Below are 16628 nucleotides of genomic sequence, written 5' to 3' on the forward strand. Positions count from 1 at the left end.
GTGTGTTTTCAGCGTCGGATGATTTGAATTTGAAACGCATCACAAAATGAGATCATATAAAATAGCAGCGGAGCCAGCTGTCTACGTGTGAGTGTCTGCCCGTGTCTCGGAGATTTTGCAAATTGGGAATAGGGAAGGTGAAAATAACAAACAGGGGGCCCCTTGACACATTTTGGTGCACTGCAGCGTGTGTGTGTGTGTATTTTTAATTCTGCCATCTTTAAGAGCGCCATGAGCTTCCTCTGCTATTCTCTGTTCTCACTCAAAACCACATTAATGTGAAACCACTGAGGTCACTAACACACTGGCTAAATGGGTGCTGCTCGCTGCAGACGACACGTGGCCATGTGACAGTTTGGGGTGTGTGACCTTGCGATTCCCGTATGTGAGTGCAACACGCTCGCACGTATGCTTGCACCAGCAGCTTTTACACCGCTTATCTGCTTTGCACATGTTATATTGGGTTAGTAAAATGTGCATACACGTGTCGGATGTGTGTGATCGTATCTGCCACCAGCCGTGTGTTTACATGTGACAGGAAGACTGACCGGCCAGTGTGTGTTGTTGCTGTGTCTGGGAGGCTCCTCCAGCCCTGCTCCACTGAGCTCCTCGAAGCTGAGGTTCAGGCTGAAGGCCCCGGATTCACGCTGGGCTCCCGCTGAGCGTCTGCTGGGCTCGGCGTGATGCACGCTGCTGCCCTGCTCGCTAACAGCTCGGGACTCATCCTGAATCAGAGCCTGGCTTTCAGCATGACGCTGCTCCATCACCTGAAAAAAAAAGCACCACAACTCGGTAATTCAGAGTGAAGATTCATTTGATCTGTGTTTCAGGAGTCAGAGTCAGTCGTAAACATGTTTTTTTTTTTTTAAAGAGCATGTGATATACACAACAAGTATGTTAGGCAGCAACAACAACAAAAGCATGTGCTTGTTGTGAGAGGAGATCTGTGAGCTGGTCCTTAAGTAGAGCTATTCAGCTGTCCACTCCTCCTCGACAATAAACTCCCTTCATCCAGATATCAGTCAGCCATCTTGAACCAGATGGCTGCGCTGGCTGCATCCTGGCAACACAACACTAGTTAGTACATGGAGCAGTCAGGCTGCTGCACTTTCCTGCTGCTCCTGTGTGAGCTCTGCATCAGATCTCCGGTAAAACATGACCAATCTGGGGCTCTGGTCTGGTATTAGCAGCACAGACTGACATTTGATGAAGTGAAGCCGGCTACATGTGTTAGTGATTTCAGCTCCGGCTCAGCCGACTGGACTCCTGGCTGAATGACTAGCGCCCTTCTCGTAATACGGATTATAAAATCTCCCTTCCTAATATCTCAGCGGAGCACAAGATGTCGTATTATGTGATGCTGTCTTGCTTCTTTTTGGAATAAACAAGAGCTGACATATATCAACAGGAAGGCCCTGGCAGGCTAAGTGTCTGCAAAGTATCACAGAGGAGAATGTGTGCTATTGTGAATCTGTTTCAGACCTTTTTTTTCCAGAGTAATGATGAAGGTTTCATAGTTGTGGGTGGACTGATGCTTTCTTTATCATTTATCTCCTGATGGCTCAGTTCTTTCAATTTGACTCAGTTGATAAAAATGTTTTATCTCATTGAAACTCAAGTTGTTACACATGCCCACTTAGCAACATTTTGTTATGGCAGCAAACAAGAGACTGATTCATTCTCACCATTCCCCTGAAGAGCTGCCAGTCACCAAAGTTCATCTCCATCTCTTTCTTCAGCTCGTCCAGGTTGCACTGGGACAGCACCCGACCGTTTATATTAGCCTGCAACGGAAGGACTGATTTTATTCACTGATTGAAGTTATCAGTGTGTGTAAATTAGAATCAGGTGAACTACACAATCACGTTAGGAGACGAAGGAGAGAAGCTGCAAAATAATTTAAAACTAAGTATCTGCAAAAGTATCAAAAAACCGTGTTAGTGTTTTCCACTTAATCACGGAGCTCAATCATGCTTAATAGAGATATGGATCAAATTTTGAATGTTATTAGCGGACACACCTTCTTGATGGTGGCGGTGTACTGAGGCAGCATGTTGGGGTCGATTCCATCCATCTGTTTAAGACGCTCACACACTGCGTCTGTGTTCATCGAGCTGAGCAGGACTGCAGGAGAGACCTACACAAACACGCATATCTAATTAGAAGACAGACAACTTATTCAGTGGGAGTTTTTTTTTTTGCGTGAGTTAAGGTTTCCAGGGCAAACTCGCACACTCTGTTAGAGCAAACCATCACTCCTAAACCTATTGATTAGGGCAAAACAAGCAACAATTCCTGGCAAGGAGATGTGCAGGCCTGTTACCGCGAGGCACACAGAGGTGCAAAACCACAATCCCACACAGTAACTCTCTCTATCAGTCACACAGTGTAAGTGTAAAAGTAAACAAAGCCGCCAACCTATCCAAATACACTGTTACCTGCTCTTATTCTTTTTCTCAGTGTATATATAAGCAAGTAAAGTGTGTGCGCAACACTTAAGGGTTGGAGTCTGTAAGTCTGTGAGCCGCTCTTGAGCCCCGAGCCTCAACTGAGGCGGTCGGCCGCCAAGGAGCTCCGAGGCTGGATGTGACTAATACCAGCGGCGTGTTGACGCTGTCTAAGGCCTCACAGACAGTCTACATGACACCCCGCTGGCACACTAACTAAACAAACCTCATCCACCCTCCTCCGCCCCCTCCCTTCCCTTTCTTCGCTCTCTGAACTCTCACTCTAACTTCCCTCTTTCCTGCCTTCCTTCCTTCCTTCCTTCCTTCCTTCCCACCCTCCCTTCCTCCTTCTTTCTCACATTCCTTTCCTCGCAGCCTCCTGCACTGACCTCCTGCTCTCTTTTCCATCACTCTGTTTTTTTTCTGTCTCTCCCTCGCAATCTCTTCCTCCCACTCCCTCCCTCGTCATCTCTGCTCTCTCCCAGCTATTAACACCATTAAGACGTGGCTTCAGCCTAAGCCCCCTGGCTTTGTTTTTGGTTTCGAGGGAGAGGAGAGCAGAGCTTAGTTGGACCGTGAGTGGTTGTTAGACAAAAAAAATAAGCAGCTCACACAATACAGTACACAATAGTAGGTGCCAACTTTCTGTAGTGGTGGGCAAGAGGATGAAAACTGGCACTCAGAGAGTTTAACTACTGTTCATGTCCACATGGTAAAGAGGTTTCTTTAGAATGAAACTATGTTAGTGAATCTACTGGACTACTACAGAGAGGCTAGGACCTCCAGTTGTGTTTTTCTGTCTAAGTGATGAGTCTTCCTACAGCATGCTGAATGAACCAGTGCGTTAGTGATAAAGATTAAGCAGAGAGATGGTGAGGTGGAAGATGGGAAAAAAGGGGGTTGGCTGTAGTGATGAAAGGAACCATGAAACCGAAGGTGTACCTGCTTCAATTTGTAAGGCAGCGACTTTAAATGCTTTATAAGGAGACAAAAAAGAAGCAGACAGACAAATCGTCAGACAAAAATACACACAGACGTTTAAAACATTAAAAAAGCCGGGGCTGTACCTGCGAGAAAAGAAAAGAGGGGGAGGCAGAAATTAAGACAGAAAAGACAGACAAGCGGCACACATGTTGAACTCATCATCAGAGGACAGGAGAGACATTGACAACAGTGCAGACAGACATTTATCTGCCTCGCAGCAGGGGAGGAGACGGCTCCTTAACAGAAGCCGTGCAGCCAGCCAGCCACGTCAGGCTGGAAAAGAAGAGGCTATTGGAAGCAGAATTATTACACAAGGAGATTTTGTTTTCGCTGGAGTCAGCGGGCTTTTACAGTCATAATCTTTGCAGACAGAATGGATTGTGGACAAGACGGAGACAGAGAGAAAGACCCAGTAAGAGAATGAGACATCTCTTGCTCTGTGCAGAAAAAGCAGAAGTTTCAATTCAGCTAAGGCCTTGAATACGGCTCCTCCATTCAGGCTGCGATCGTGTGTGTTTTAAGGTCGTGAGCAAAAACATAAATGTCTGCGGGTGTGTCTGCGCGTGTGTGTGTGTGTGTTTATATGTGAACCCTCCCAGTGTGTGTGTGATAAGACCGTAATTACAGCTGGGCTGAGCTCAGGGCTGGGCAGAAGGATGGGGAAGAGGAAACAGAGCTCTGTGAGGGAGGAAGCGTCTTGGTAAGGAGATAAGCTCTACCAGCGCTGGGCTCATTGTCAGTGTGTGTGTGCGTATGTGTGTGTGTGTGTGTGTGTTGCCAACCCCAACAGTTGCTATGATGATAATCCCGACAGGCCGTGGAATCCACACTCGCACTTATATCAGCGAGGCAATTACACTGGGCTAGGCCCGCTTACATACCCATAGAGTCACACACAAATGAGCGAGGGTGCGCACACATCCACATTCACAGATTTGTCGAAATGTAGGCACACATGAGCACTGCACAAAGAGATAAAGTGTGAACCACAAAGGGATAAGATGGGCTAATGTACATGGAAAAGCCAGAATCAGAGGAAACTGAGGAAATTTATACTGAGGAAGGAAGGAGACAAAGGAGCATGGGATGATGTGAGAACTGAAAACCATATAAAAATTTAAGACAGTGTTAAAGGTTTAAAGCAAAGGATTAAAAAAAAATTAGACAGACAAGAAATACAGACAGAGCGGAGATAGGGGGAAGAAACATCATATACTAATCTATATTTAAATCTTTCATACAGCTCCTTAAAATGCTTGCTGGCAGTGCCCTGATAAGTGGCTTTGTGGCACAGAAATCTCCTGAATGGTGTTATCATTAAATTGTTCTAATAGTGGCTGCCTTCTCTTGAAACGTGCAAATATCTGGGTGTAGAGATTTTGGCTATTTTCAGTGTAGCTCCAGAAGTGGGTTACAGGACTTTTCATAAGAAAGTGGGAAACTGCTGCTCTTCTGCCAATAGAGTTAACGTAAACTAGGCATGTTATATTTACATATGCTGTAGTTTGTGTATTTACTCAACGTAATCTGCAGCGAGAAGTCAAGTGCGATCGTCTATATTTGTTCTCTCGGTTTTTATAAACCACAGCATCAAAATAAGCAGTCGGTCAAACGTACAGGCGTGCCATTTTGAGCATGCAATGCAATAAATGACAAATGAGGGTTAAGCATCAGGTCAGCAGGCAGATTATATAGAAGCGGTTGCACATATGCACATCCCTAGATCTCCACAACATCTATGTAGACGTGTATGTGTGCAATGCATGTGCTTCTACGCCGGCTCATGTTAGTCAGGTTACCATGGTGGGTTCAGAGGGACAGGAGGGGAGGCTTTCTCTGGCATCCTCTGCAATAACATCCTGACATGGGCACAGAATGGAGACATAGGCTAATGAAGGTTGAGTTCATGACCGCCCAATTTATGGAATAACCTTTCACTCCTTTTACTCTGGGTTTGGACTTGTAAAACGAGAAGAGAAATAGCCCCGGCAGCATCGGGAGCTAGGCAGGGGTTGGGCACAGGAGCAGTGGAAACAGGGTGATATTAAAAACATCAGGAGGTAATGGAAAATGTAAAGTTAAAACACATGACATCACGCTGAGAAGAGAGAGGCATGGGGGAGAGAGGCAGATGAAAGAGGAGGAGGTGTTAAAAGAAAAAAGGGAATCAGACTTTTTGCATGCTGTGGGCCGACACAATGGACCTGATAGCATAGTAAACACTGACTGATGCATAGCTCTATATTCTGAGCCTGAGTCTTTGAAAGTTTTATTATATTTGGGAAATTTTTACTACAAATGGAAAAACATATCCCTCAACTGGAAACTGCTCGGGGTAATATAGAAGACAAAAAACAGCTTACACCTTCAATCAATCCAATAACACAGACAGTGTTGTTACATGATGTGTGACAAGAATTATATCTGTTTGAGTCCAAGATGAAAGCAAATGTTCAGTGGCTGTAGCACTACATCTCTACTTACAAGTCCATTGGGGTCCTGAGGATGGCCAGATGGTTTAATGGAGGAACGCGAGGATGGGGGAACATGGTGGGGGTAATGCCGTGGCAGGTGATACACATGATGGGGGAAATAAGGCTAAAGGAGAGGAGGGTGGGGAGAGGAGAAAACGTCAAAACAAAATAGAAATTATAAAATCATATGAGGGAGCTCAGGCACACAAAAAATGCAGTGGGGAGAAAAGATATGATGATAATAAAACGATCAGTTATCAAGAATAACTGCCAAGTGTTACGTGGTTATTTGTGGTTGTGGGGATCAGTGAGCGCCACCTGGGGTCTCCTCTGTAAACAGTGGATACACAGGGCTTTGTTATCTACACAAGTCTGTGTATTCTGTCTCACCCGGTTGTAGAAGGGGTGCTGCGGGCCCGTCATCCCGCTGAAGTAGGAGCTGTGGGGCTGAGGAGGCAGCGATCCGGTGAAGGAGCCTGTCGGGGAGCAGGCGGCCGAGTGGTGGCCATAACCTGGCTGAGGACGGGGCACTGCCTCTTGCATGGGCAGCGTGGGATAGGTCACTCCTCCTAAGTGCATCTGCTCCCTGGCGGCACGCACATCTAAGAATGGACAGAGCCGGGGAGATTAACAAAAAAGGAGAACAAGAGCGAGAAAGAGAGAAGGAACTGTTTATCTGTGATGCTGATGAACATGTCTTGGCGACAACTATAAAGACCCTTCAGATCCACCCACGCATCAATAATTTAGCTTTATTTCATCATCTCCAGAGAGTTTAGACAGTTGTGAATCCACAGAGAAAAATACATATCAAACAATCGACGCACACAGGGGCTAAATTCCTTGATTCTTGAGGCACTGTGGGGAATACAAGAAGAACACTGTCCCCTGAACATGTTCTCCTGATCCAAAATAGAAGACAATCAAACAACCAAATGCTAAACGAGAGAAACGGAGCGCAGATGTTACCATTACAACGACCTACAACTGTGAATTCAGTTCTCACTTTGATTTCTATTACTCTGTTTGCTCACAAACCAGCAGGCATGTTGATATTCTGTGTTTTCCAAATGATGCACCAGCCATGTGACGACTTTGGCACACAGAGGCCCTCGCTGTCCCTGACAAAAAAAAAAAAAATTGCTCATGTAAACAAACAAAACAGACCATGTGAACCCATAGACACTGTGGCAAAACTGCTTCGCCGCAATTGTTTTCACATCAATCAACGTGACTTTCAGTCAAGTAGGAGCTGAGTAGGGAGCTTTGGTAAAACCTCCCAAATTAAAGTTAAATAAGCCCAGAGACAGAACAGAGTGGCTCTGTGTGGCTGGCAAGAAAGTAAGAACCAGAAACAGAAGCAGGCACCAGAATGTCTCCTGGTTATACAAGTGGCTGCTGAATGACACGCTGAGTGAGACCCAATCCAGCCTGTGAACACAATGGGGGCCTTATGATGTGAGTCAGCCTCATGGGCGGGTATCACTGACAGCACTGCCCACTTGCTGGCCACAGGACACTGGGCACCAAGTAGCGACTGGCCGTGGAGGGAGTGGAGGGAGCTGGATGACTGAGTAAGAGCGCCGGTCACCTTCCGCTCCCTGGAGACGCGTTGTGGCGTGAGGTGAAAAAAACCTTTACAGTTTTGAGCAAACCCACACAAATAAACACATGTTTTATGTGGATAGGTGGAGGGTACATACACATACGTACGCTGTTAGCAGAGAACGACTGTACTTAACACACCGGACGTCTGGTTGTTCAGCCTGGTCAAGCTGCGCCCTCCATGACTCAAGCTCGGCTTTGTGGAACAGACTTTGTGTGTGTGTGTTTTCTGTGGTCTCATAACACTATGATGCAGCAGCTTCACACTAGACGTCATTGACACTCCTGTATAGACTGAACGGACACTGACGCATGGAAGCAAAAGAACAGCGCCGCTCTAGCTTACAGTTTCATACTGATGCAGTATTACGTCACTGGAACTACAAACTGTAAAAACCTGGTGCAGCACGTTGGTGACAGCGAGGGAAAGTGCTGTCCCGATCCCACAGTGCTGTAGTGAAAATCTGCTTGACATTTGATTGTTTGGAAATGAGAAGCAAACTGGAGGTTTTCTGAGAGCCCTTGCAGTGGCAGATTTTACAGCAGACCCTGCTGCAATGTTATGAGTAATGTCACTGCCAAATGTGCTGGCACCAAATTCAACACATCACATAGACGACAGTTCTCTCTTTCTCCAAGCTATTGTATACTCACTGCTTTGAGGTACTTTAAACTCTAACTGTATGATTATCCTCTTTCTCCCTTTAACATACAGACATAAAAACTAACACATGTCTTATCACACTGACATTAAAAGCCTAACGGCTTCATCTTGAGCTAACCCAGAGAGAGAAAAAAAAGCGGTGAAACATGTCGAGGCACCTTTGAATAGCTGTGTGTAAGTTTCACCAAATGTTAAGACTGATTGGTGTGACCTTGAAAGCTCCTTATTTATGCAGTCAAAACTGCAAATTCTCTGGACCTGAGAGTCTCACAGTTTTAAGTGCAATTCATTATCTTTTCAAGCACCTTCCAGGACCCATTGCAACACAGCATAGTGTAAGACGTTGATCAAGGTTAATTATGGTTGCAACTCAATTTTTATGATGATTATTAGCAAGCTTTACAGAAGCTCCATCACAACAATTTAAAAAAAAGAGAGAGGCTTGAATGTGTGATCTCTTCTCAGCTGTGCTGTGTTACAGTGGATACCAGTCAAAATGGTCTCCTGCCTGCTATTGTAAAAACTGAGCAGAGACAGAGATTTATTTATGGGCTGAAGATCTGGGAGACGGCAGGAGCGTTACTAATCCTAACCTTCACCTGGTATGCAGCTTTTTTAAACATAAAGTAAAAATATATATCAAACCTTAGTTTCTGTTTCTACACAAAGATGTTTTAATTCATTAAATGTGAATTTGTGTCTTTAAAAAAAAAATTCAATTCACAAAATGAAAAGCTTCATGTAAATAAAAATGGCTCTAACTACATGCAAATATTGGCATAGATGCTAGTGATGCTTCTGTTAAAGTCAGTTCACTCAAAGATTTGAGCACAAAAATAATGTGAATCTTATGTCAAAGTGCCTTTAAAAGGTACTATACAAATATAGATGTATTATTAGGGTCCGGGCAGCGCAGCTGCCAGGACACTATTGTATTCCCAGGAATTCTTCTTCTTCTTCTTCTTCTTCTTCTTCTTCTTCTTCTTCTTCTTCTTCTTCTTCTTCTTCTTCTTCTTCTTCTTCTTCTTCTTCTTCTTCTTCTTCTTCTTCTTCTTCTTCTTCTTCTTCTTCTTCTTCTTCTTCTTCTTCTTCTTCTTCTTCTTCTTCTTCTTCTTCTTCTTCTTCTTCTTCTTCTTCTTCTTCTTCTTCTTCCAAGGAAGTCATACTTCCCATGGGCGAAAACTCACCAAACTTCACAGAAACATCCGACCCCATGCCAGATTCACTCAACTCCAAGGACATGTGCCCCCCCCTCCTAGGGGGGGCACAATAAGCGTTTAAATTTAAAAACTTTAAAAATTCCTACCAAACCAACGGTAGATGCTACAGTGTTGAAACTTCACCACAATGTAGCCTCAATACTGCTGAAACTTTTGTCCACTTAAACTTATTACAAATTATGAAGTCCATCACTCTGTTTTTTTCAATAACTGTAAAACTTTTAAAATGTATCTCCTCCCACAATTTTTGCTCAATTGACACCAAACTTGCTACAGAGCATCTCCAGACCGTCCTCCACAAAACTTGTTTCTCGGATTTTTGATTAAGCAAAAATTGAGCCTACAGTGCATGAAAACGTTTGACTGTAAACATATACCATCAAATTCTTGATAAATACATTTTCAATCTTCCTGAAAAAAAGAGAGAATATTCTGGAGTCATGGTTGATGAAGTTTGGCAAATATCAGAATTTTATCTCAAAAACTGAATTTTTGAGAACATTTTGAATTCTGCTCTCATGGGAACAACTGCAGTCAATGTGAGAGTGGAATTTATAAACATCATATTTTCTCTTATGAAGCAAAACACTTATCATTAAAAACAAATCACCAACATTTCCATGCTGTCAAGATGCAATTTATGTATTATCAGATTTTTGTTTAGATGACTGAATTTCTGAAATTTTGACCATTTCATCACAACAGCTGCCCGGGCATTGACTCCCTGAGTGGATAAATGAAGCTACACAGCAGGTCTCACTACCAGCCAATTAGCTCAGGGATGTAGGAGCTGGTTCTTGGTGTCAGAGATTGTGAGTTCGAGACCCAGCAAGGGTGATGATGATGATGACAGATCAAAATGTCAGATGTCCTCGAGCTGTTTTGCTGTCTAAATGCAATTTATGTATTAACAGATTTTTGTTTAGATAACAGAATTTCTGACTTTTTGACCATTTTTGAAATCTGCCTCTACAACAGCTGCCCGGACACTGACTCCATGAGTCTATTTGAGAAGACACACACCATGTCTCACTTCCGGATAATTAGCTCAGCGAGTTAGGAGCTGGTTCTTGGTGTCAGAGGCTGTGGGTTCGAGACTCAGCAAGGGTGATGATGATGATGACAGATCAAAATGTCAGTTGTCCTCAACACGAAACACAAGACAATTGTCCTAATGGTGGCATCACAGCAAGCTTCTAAATTAAAAAATCCAAATGGCTTGGACTGGATCATGTGCGAAGGCTCCTAACATCTTAGAGTCACAGTAGATGTTTAACAAATATATATCATTACCTCAAAAACTGATTTTTCTTTTTACTGTGGTTTCAAATCTGCCTACACGACAGTGAAAGGCTTACTCAATTTGTGAAGCCACTGTTGAACTGCTGCTTGTCAATTAGCTCAGTGTGATAAACATTGGTCTTTGGTTCCCAAGGTTGTGGGTTCAATCCTCAACTAATGCAAATTGGAAGTTATAAGGACAACTGTCTTGTCTTCCTATTGTCCTGTTTGTTGCTCAGAATTGCCTAAATTTGCCCAAAAGTAGCCCGGACCCGACCCATCGCTGCGCAGCAGCTATAATTATTATTATTATTATGCTCTGGCTCTCTTACAATAAATAAAAACATCTGAACAATACAGTAGATCAAACCTATTTGGTGTGTCACTAGCTTTAAACACACATGATATTGTTGTCATGGAGACAGTCCAGCTGTTGTTTTGTTGTCATGCGATAACAATTAAACAAGCTCCATGACAACTGAGCAACTCCATGTCCTGTGGAAGGTCACGAGATGTTCTCGTTATGTCCCACACACCACATTAAAAGACATGTCATGCTGCTTTTTCATGCATCAGCACCGACACAGTGGTGAGTGTGTACGAACCTGCTATGATCTCCCTGAGTTTGGGGTCCAGGTTGACTGTGCAGGGCAGGAACGTCTCCACGTCTCGGGCAGCGAGAACAGGCGTCCTGGAGGACAGGAAGACCTCAAAGCTGCGAATGTCTCCATCGATCTCCAGCAGTGGCTCCACATCTTTAGTGGTGGGAATGTTCTTGGAGATTCTTCAAAGGAAGGAGACAAAAAAGTAACACATCACAGTTAATTGGGTGATAGTTTGTTTAGCGCCACTCAAAATGATACCTACTTAAATAAATATTAACAGTAATGATTTGGAGACTGTATTGTTGTTTGGATGTCCAATTCAGTAGAATGGACATTAGAAAAATAAAGAAAAGAAGTTACCATACAACTCAATTCTACAGCTCTTCAAAAAAGTGTTAAACACATAGGACACAAATATGTCAACATGTCAGTTTACACCAAGTTCTGACTGGCGCGTTTGTAGCTGTAAACACAAAGCTGCACATTCTGATGAAAAAAGAAAAGAGGAAATAGCAAGCAGTTCTGTTAAGATTGAAAAGATATGCAACGGTCATCATCATCATGAGAGCAGAGAGATAACTGGATTTAGAGAAGGCGAGATAGTGAAAAGGGGGGATGTTCGAGGACAGATAGAGTGAGGGATGTTATCTTTTCTCAGCAGAGGAGGAAACCTGAGAAGATGACAATCAGGGTAATTTAGCAAGCAGCAGACGGAAGCACGTCATGATGCGCTGCTACAGTTAACAAGATGTTTGTTATCACAGGCTTTTAAGTAAACACCATGTTTGTGTTCCGTTATTGTGCGATATAGTTTTTCCTGCGTATACTACAGAGAAAACAGTCTTGCATTACATCAAGAATGGTGCCGTGTTCACTTGATGGAATACTATGAAAAATCATTCAAAAAATGTACAAACTCTGACACATAATATCAATTAAGCAGTATCAGTATCAGTTCAGAGATGCTACAAATACTGAAATGTTAAGACTAAGAAGTGGGAAATCTCAATTCAGTTTCAGTTGCCCAAGGTTAAAAAGGATATCAGTTTAATCAAGGACAACATTAACATGTGGCCAAGGCTACCGGGGATGCAAACACCAACAACCCAGGGCAATCAGTACATCTCGTTAATCCCATCATTCAGACATGAAAATATGAAACTCTGAGTGACTTATGGCACTGACCATTCATCACCAGAATGTGCCGCTCTTATCAGATGAATGAGGAGACTCCAGCGGGGGAGCAGACATCTTTCTCATCTCTGCCTCCATTTCTCATCCCAGCCCTTCATCATTTTCTCAGTCGATGCTTCCCTCTCCCTACATCCTGCTTAACCTTCCCTCCTCTCGGATCAACCCTGCCCCCTTTCCTCCCCATACATCACCCAGTCTGTGTACTGGTATGCTCTGCTGTGAAACGCTGGCTGATGAGCTGGGTTTTTCCCTGGGCCTGATCTGTTTTTGAGAGTGAACACAGGCAGGCCTTTCTGTGACTTGATTGGATGATTAGTACCATTGCTACAGCACGCTAAGCTAAGTCAGGGTGAGGTCAGCATCTGGCGAAGACTCAACGCAGCTCACTGTTGTTAGCTAACAATCCAAACTACCAGCTAACTTATTCCAGTTAACATACTGGATGAAGCTCTGTCTGCCCAATCCAGTGAAGTTTGTAGTACGAAAACAAGACTTTACAACAACACTTGCAGCAAACAGTCCACTACATCTCTTCCATTTAAGGCTTAAAGCTGATTCTCCAGCCCAGACTGCTTTACAGGGAGTGAACAGGTAGGGGTCCAGTCTTCTGTTCAAGGACATTTTGACAGGACAGATGGCTGGTGATGGACGCATCTGCTGTTGCAGGGCTCGAACCTGTGACCTTGTGGTAAGAGGATGTCTCTCACCAAATGTACGAGTCTGGCAAGAAATACAGGGGGGAGGTGTCGTAAATGCTAAGATGTGAAAATTTGTAACCCAAATGTGTGATTATTATAATTTTATAACAGAATATCACTGGAAAGCTGCTAATTTTTCACATGTGCCAAGTCTGAAAAGCGACAACAGTTACCTGTAAATCTTAAGGTGGCAAAGAAGTCCAGTCTACAATGACACTAAATCTACACTTTTGCATTTGTGCTCGGGATCGTACACCTATGCCAAGTGCTGTGTGACGCTCCTGCAGACATTCACGTCTCAGCAGACCAGCCCAGGTGGGTCACCCAAACCCCACTGCCCCCATCCGACTTGCCAGCACAGACACACTTTGACTGAAAGAAGAGAGAATAGGCTGTGAGAGGGGAGGACGCAGAGGCACAGCTGGGCTCCAGTGCACAAAGCCCTCTCAGTGTTTCCTTCCATTAGAACCTTTAACAAGACCCAAAAGGTCGAGGAAGCTCCATGTTGGCACACAGATGAACCCCGCTCATGTGACCTCTGCTAGGGAGGATGAGCAGGACACTGGAGACACAGATGTTACCTGCGTGCATACACACACACACACACACACACACACGAGCTGTATCAGCAATTGATTTCAAACAATATGGACAAAAAAACAGCGTGTGTGTGTGTAATGTCCACTGCAGACACCTGGGCAGTGTGGACAGGGATTCAAAGGCATGGATGAAGGGTGGAGTGTGTGTTTGTGCGCATGTGCAAATACACGTTCAGTGTGTGTGTGTGTGCGGGTGTTTGGTTCCTTTTCCCATGAACTGTATTAACCCGTATACAGACTGGGAGAAGCCTGTGCTTTTTCCCAATTTCCAGCTGGCTTACTGCTGTTTATTTGTGGGTCTGAAGACACAGACCAACAGGAGCCAGTGACTCACACGCACAAACACACACTCATACACAGGGCACTTCCTTTTGCTATAAAGAGAAAACCCTCCCAAGACTTTCTAAGGAATATTACGTCTTTTTATAGAACTATCTAACACAGCTCAGTGATGCGTCCAATTGGCCCCAAAAATGAACTAAAATGTAATATAAGTCAAATTTATTAAGTTGTAGTGATATCACTTTTGGCTTCTTCACATACTGAATGATGCTGGACAAATTCAGCCTGTAAATGTTTCACTGAACACGTGCCATCCGACAACAATGCCACCCCCACCCCTCCAAAAAAAGAAACTAGCTCCAACTTCCCACTACTCGGCTGGCCAGCGTGTTTGCTCTGGCGCGCTGTTGCACCAGTGGTACAGACTACTGTGACTTCCAAAGACAACCAGGGGCCGGTGAGAAGAACAAATCAAGGACATCCATCACGGAGTTATACCCAGACAGATGGGAAGAAAAAAGGAGAGAGTGGAGAGTCAGAGGTCCATTCCTGTCGTTCCCAGCTGACTGGTCAGACATGTCTGCTGGATAGGCGGGCCAGACACAACATGGAGCTCACACTTCAAACACAACTGGCCTTGTAGGATCTTTGGTAAAGATCGGAGGGCACAAATCAATGGATGGTTGAAGAGGAGACTTGTAGAAATGCAAACGAAGGAAGAAGGAAACTATAGAGAGGGGGCAGAGTTACTGGAAGACAAATGAATCTGACAGCTGATCATTCATTAGAGTGATTCTGGACATCATGTCGAGCTTCAGAACAAACTGTGCCCCTTAAATGCCAACAGCAGTTTGTGAATGAGGTTTAACCACTGTAAATGACATCCTGTGCAGATAACTAATGATGAGTTGTTGGCCTTGGCATTAAGCAATTGACAGAAATCACTTCAGACTTAGTCTCCCTCACAATGAATGGACGATACAAAGTGAACAAAGCCATTCATATCAGCAATCAGTTGCCAAATGACAAGATGGATGTACAGGCCGGGGCGCCAAGGAAGCCGGCCTGCTACTTTCAAGCAGACCGAGGACGAGTGAGATAAAGGCCGGCAGGCATCCCAGCAGCCGTTCCTGCACAATGGGTCCATTGACAGGACCCAGCTTATAGCTGCAGCAGCACAGGCGCTTAGGTCCAACCACTCTCTGTGTGGTGTGGCCACTGAGAGCTTTCTGAGCTTATCCAAATGCTAATAGGTCCCAAAGCTGACTGGAGCATAGCCTTTCTTCTCCTCTCAACCTCCCACACGCTGCAGCTGACGGGAATGAAGCAGAATTCATCACTCTATCCCTTCCGTCCTCTCTTTGGGCACTGAAACTATGAATGTGCCACTTGACTTTGCTTTACAGCTGCCCTCTGTGCTTTTACAGATGACATGCGCATGCATGCTACAAAGAGGTGGTCTCACTGCCAAACATTTCCATAAAGGGGCCCAAAGACAGAGAGATATGCCTGCAGAACAGACAAACGCCTGTGCACATTGTGTTTAAGAAGCTCAAGAGTTTCAGTGTGAGACACTGTGTGACCACCACAACAATGTGTGGGTGAAGAAGTTAACCAGGCCCGGGTCCGGCACATTCCTCTCCTGGTCAGAGTCATGTCAGAGCCGCTGGCACAGTGTCTGCCAAGCGCGTGGATGAAACCAGTGAGGCCCTCTCTGGGAAAACAGTGGACAAGCGGACAGACCAGCATGCTGGCGCGTGGACTCCCAGCATCAATGCTGAGAGAGGTTATTGTTACAGTGGAAGCTGCCAAAAACTCCACCACCCCAAAGGAAGAGGGGGAGAGCATAAATATGTTTTCACTTTAAATGACGCCATGTTCTTTGTCTCCTTAAAATCCAGAGGTATTTCCTTGATTTGAATCAAATGCTTCAAGTAATGTGGACACCCTGTGTCTCTGCTTTCCTCCCTGTCTCAAGCATTCTCTCATTCTTGCTTCCTTGTCTTGGCAGTGCCAACTGACAACTTGTGGCAGCGTCTGCTTTCCATATACATTCGTGGCAAAGTTTAGTCCAATAATTGAAACTCTCGTGTAGTAAGCTGGACCTGTGCATCTCAAAGCAAACCACAGAGACAAGCAGGGTAATGGGAAACACACCAGGCTGATAAAAAACCAAGCAGCTTCAGAGCGAGCAGCCTCTCGGTGAGACCGGCTCAGGACTCAGTGGTTCCCTGAAATGTTGATTAAACTCATGTGTAGCGCCGAATCGGAGCCTCCTTGTTCCAGACCCCAAAAACCTTAACTGAACCCTCCACTTGGAGTAACTAAGGCCTCATTCTTGACAAATAGTTAAACACTAAACCTCAGCTTGGTGATTTATGCGTAAGAGGAGAGTTTGGAGCATCACAGGGTCACGGCAGAGTTCGTTCATCATGACACTAATTGCACCGCGAAGTTCATATCAGCGCATGTGGTTGTTTGATAGCTGTAATGGCCAGTTGATAGATTGTGTGATGCCGAGTTAAGTGGAGTGGACTGCTAAAAACTGAAGACAAATGTGCTCTTCTGCAGTGGA

General features: G+C 44.5%; 1 protein-coding gene across 4 annotated transcripts in view; it reads right to left on the reverse strand.

The window, feature by feature from the left end:
- Positions 1-16628, reverse strand: part of kidins220a (kinase D-interacting substrate 220a) — a 46229-nt gene that overhangs the window by 2142 nt on the left and 27459 nt on the right. For 2 of the 4 annotated variants that reach the window (XM_083998424.1, XM_083998425.1), the window contains exons 24-31: positions 11281-11459; positions 6296-6507; positions 5916-6029; positions 5231-5290; positions 3390-3422; positions 2021-2137; positions 1686-1784; positions 549-767 (exon numbers count right to left, since the gene is read on the reverse strand). In XM_083998424.1, the coding sequence (XP_083854550.1) occupies positions 549-767; positions 1686-1784; positions 2021-2137; positions 3390-3422; positions 5231-5290; positions 5916-6029; positions 6296-6507; positions 11281-11459 (1033 nt within the window). The remainder of the gene's footprint in view (positions 1-548; positions 768-1685; positions 1785-2020; positions 2138-3389; positions 3423-5230; positions 5291-5915; positions 6030-6295; positions 6508-11280; positions 11460-16628) is intronic. The other 2 variants (XM_083998426.1, XM_083998427.1) reach the window with 2 other exon arrangements.

The sequence above is a fragment of the Trachurus trachurus genome (assembly GCF_905171665.1).
Source record: "Trachurus trachurus genome assembly, chromosome: 22".
NCBI classification, from domain to species: domain Eukaryota; kingdom Metazoa; phylum Chordata; class Actinopteri; order Carangiformes; family Carangidae; genus Trachurus; species Trachurus trachurus.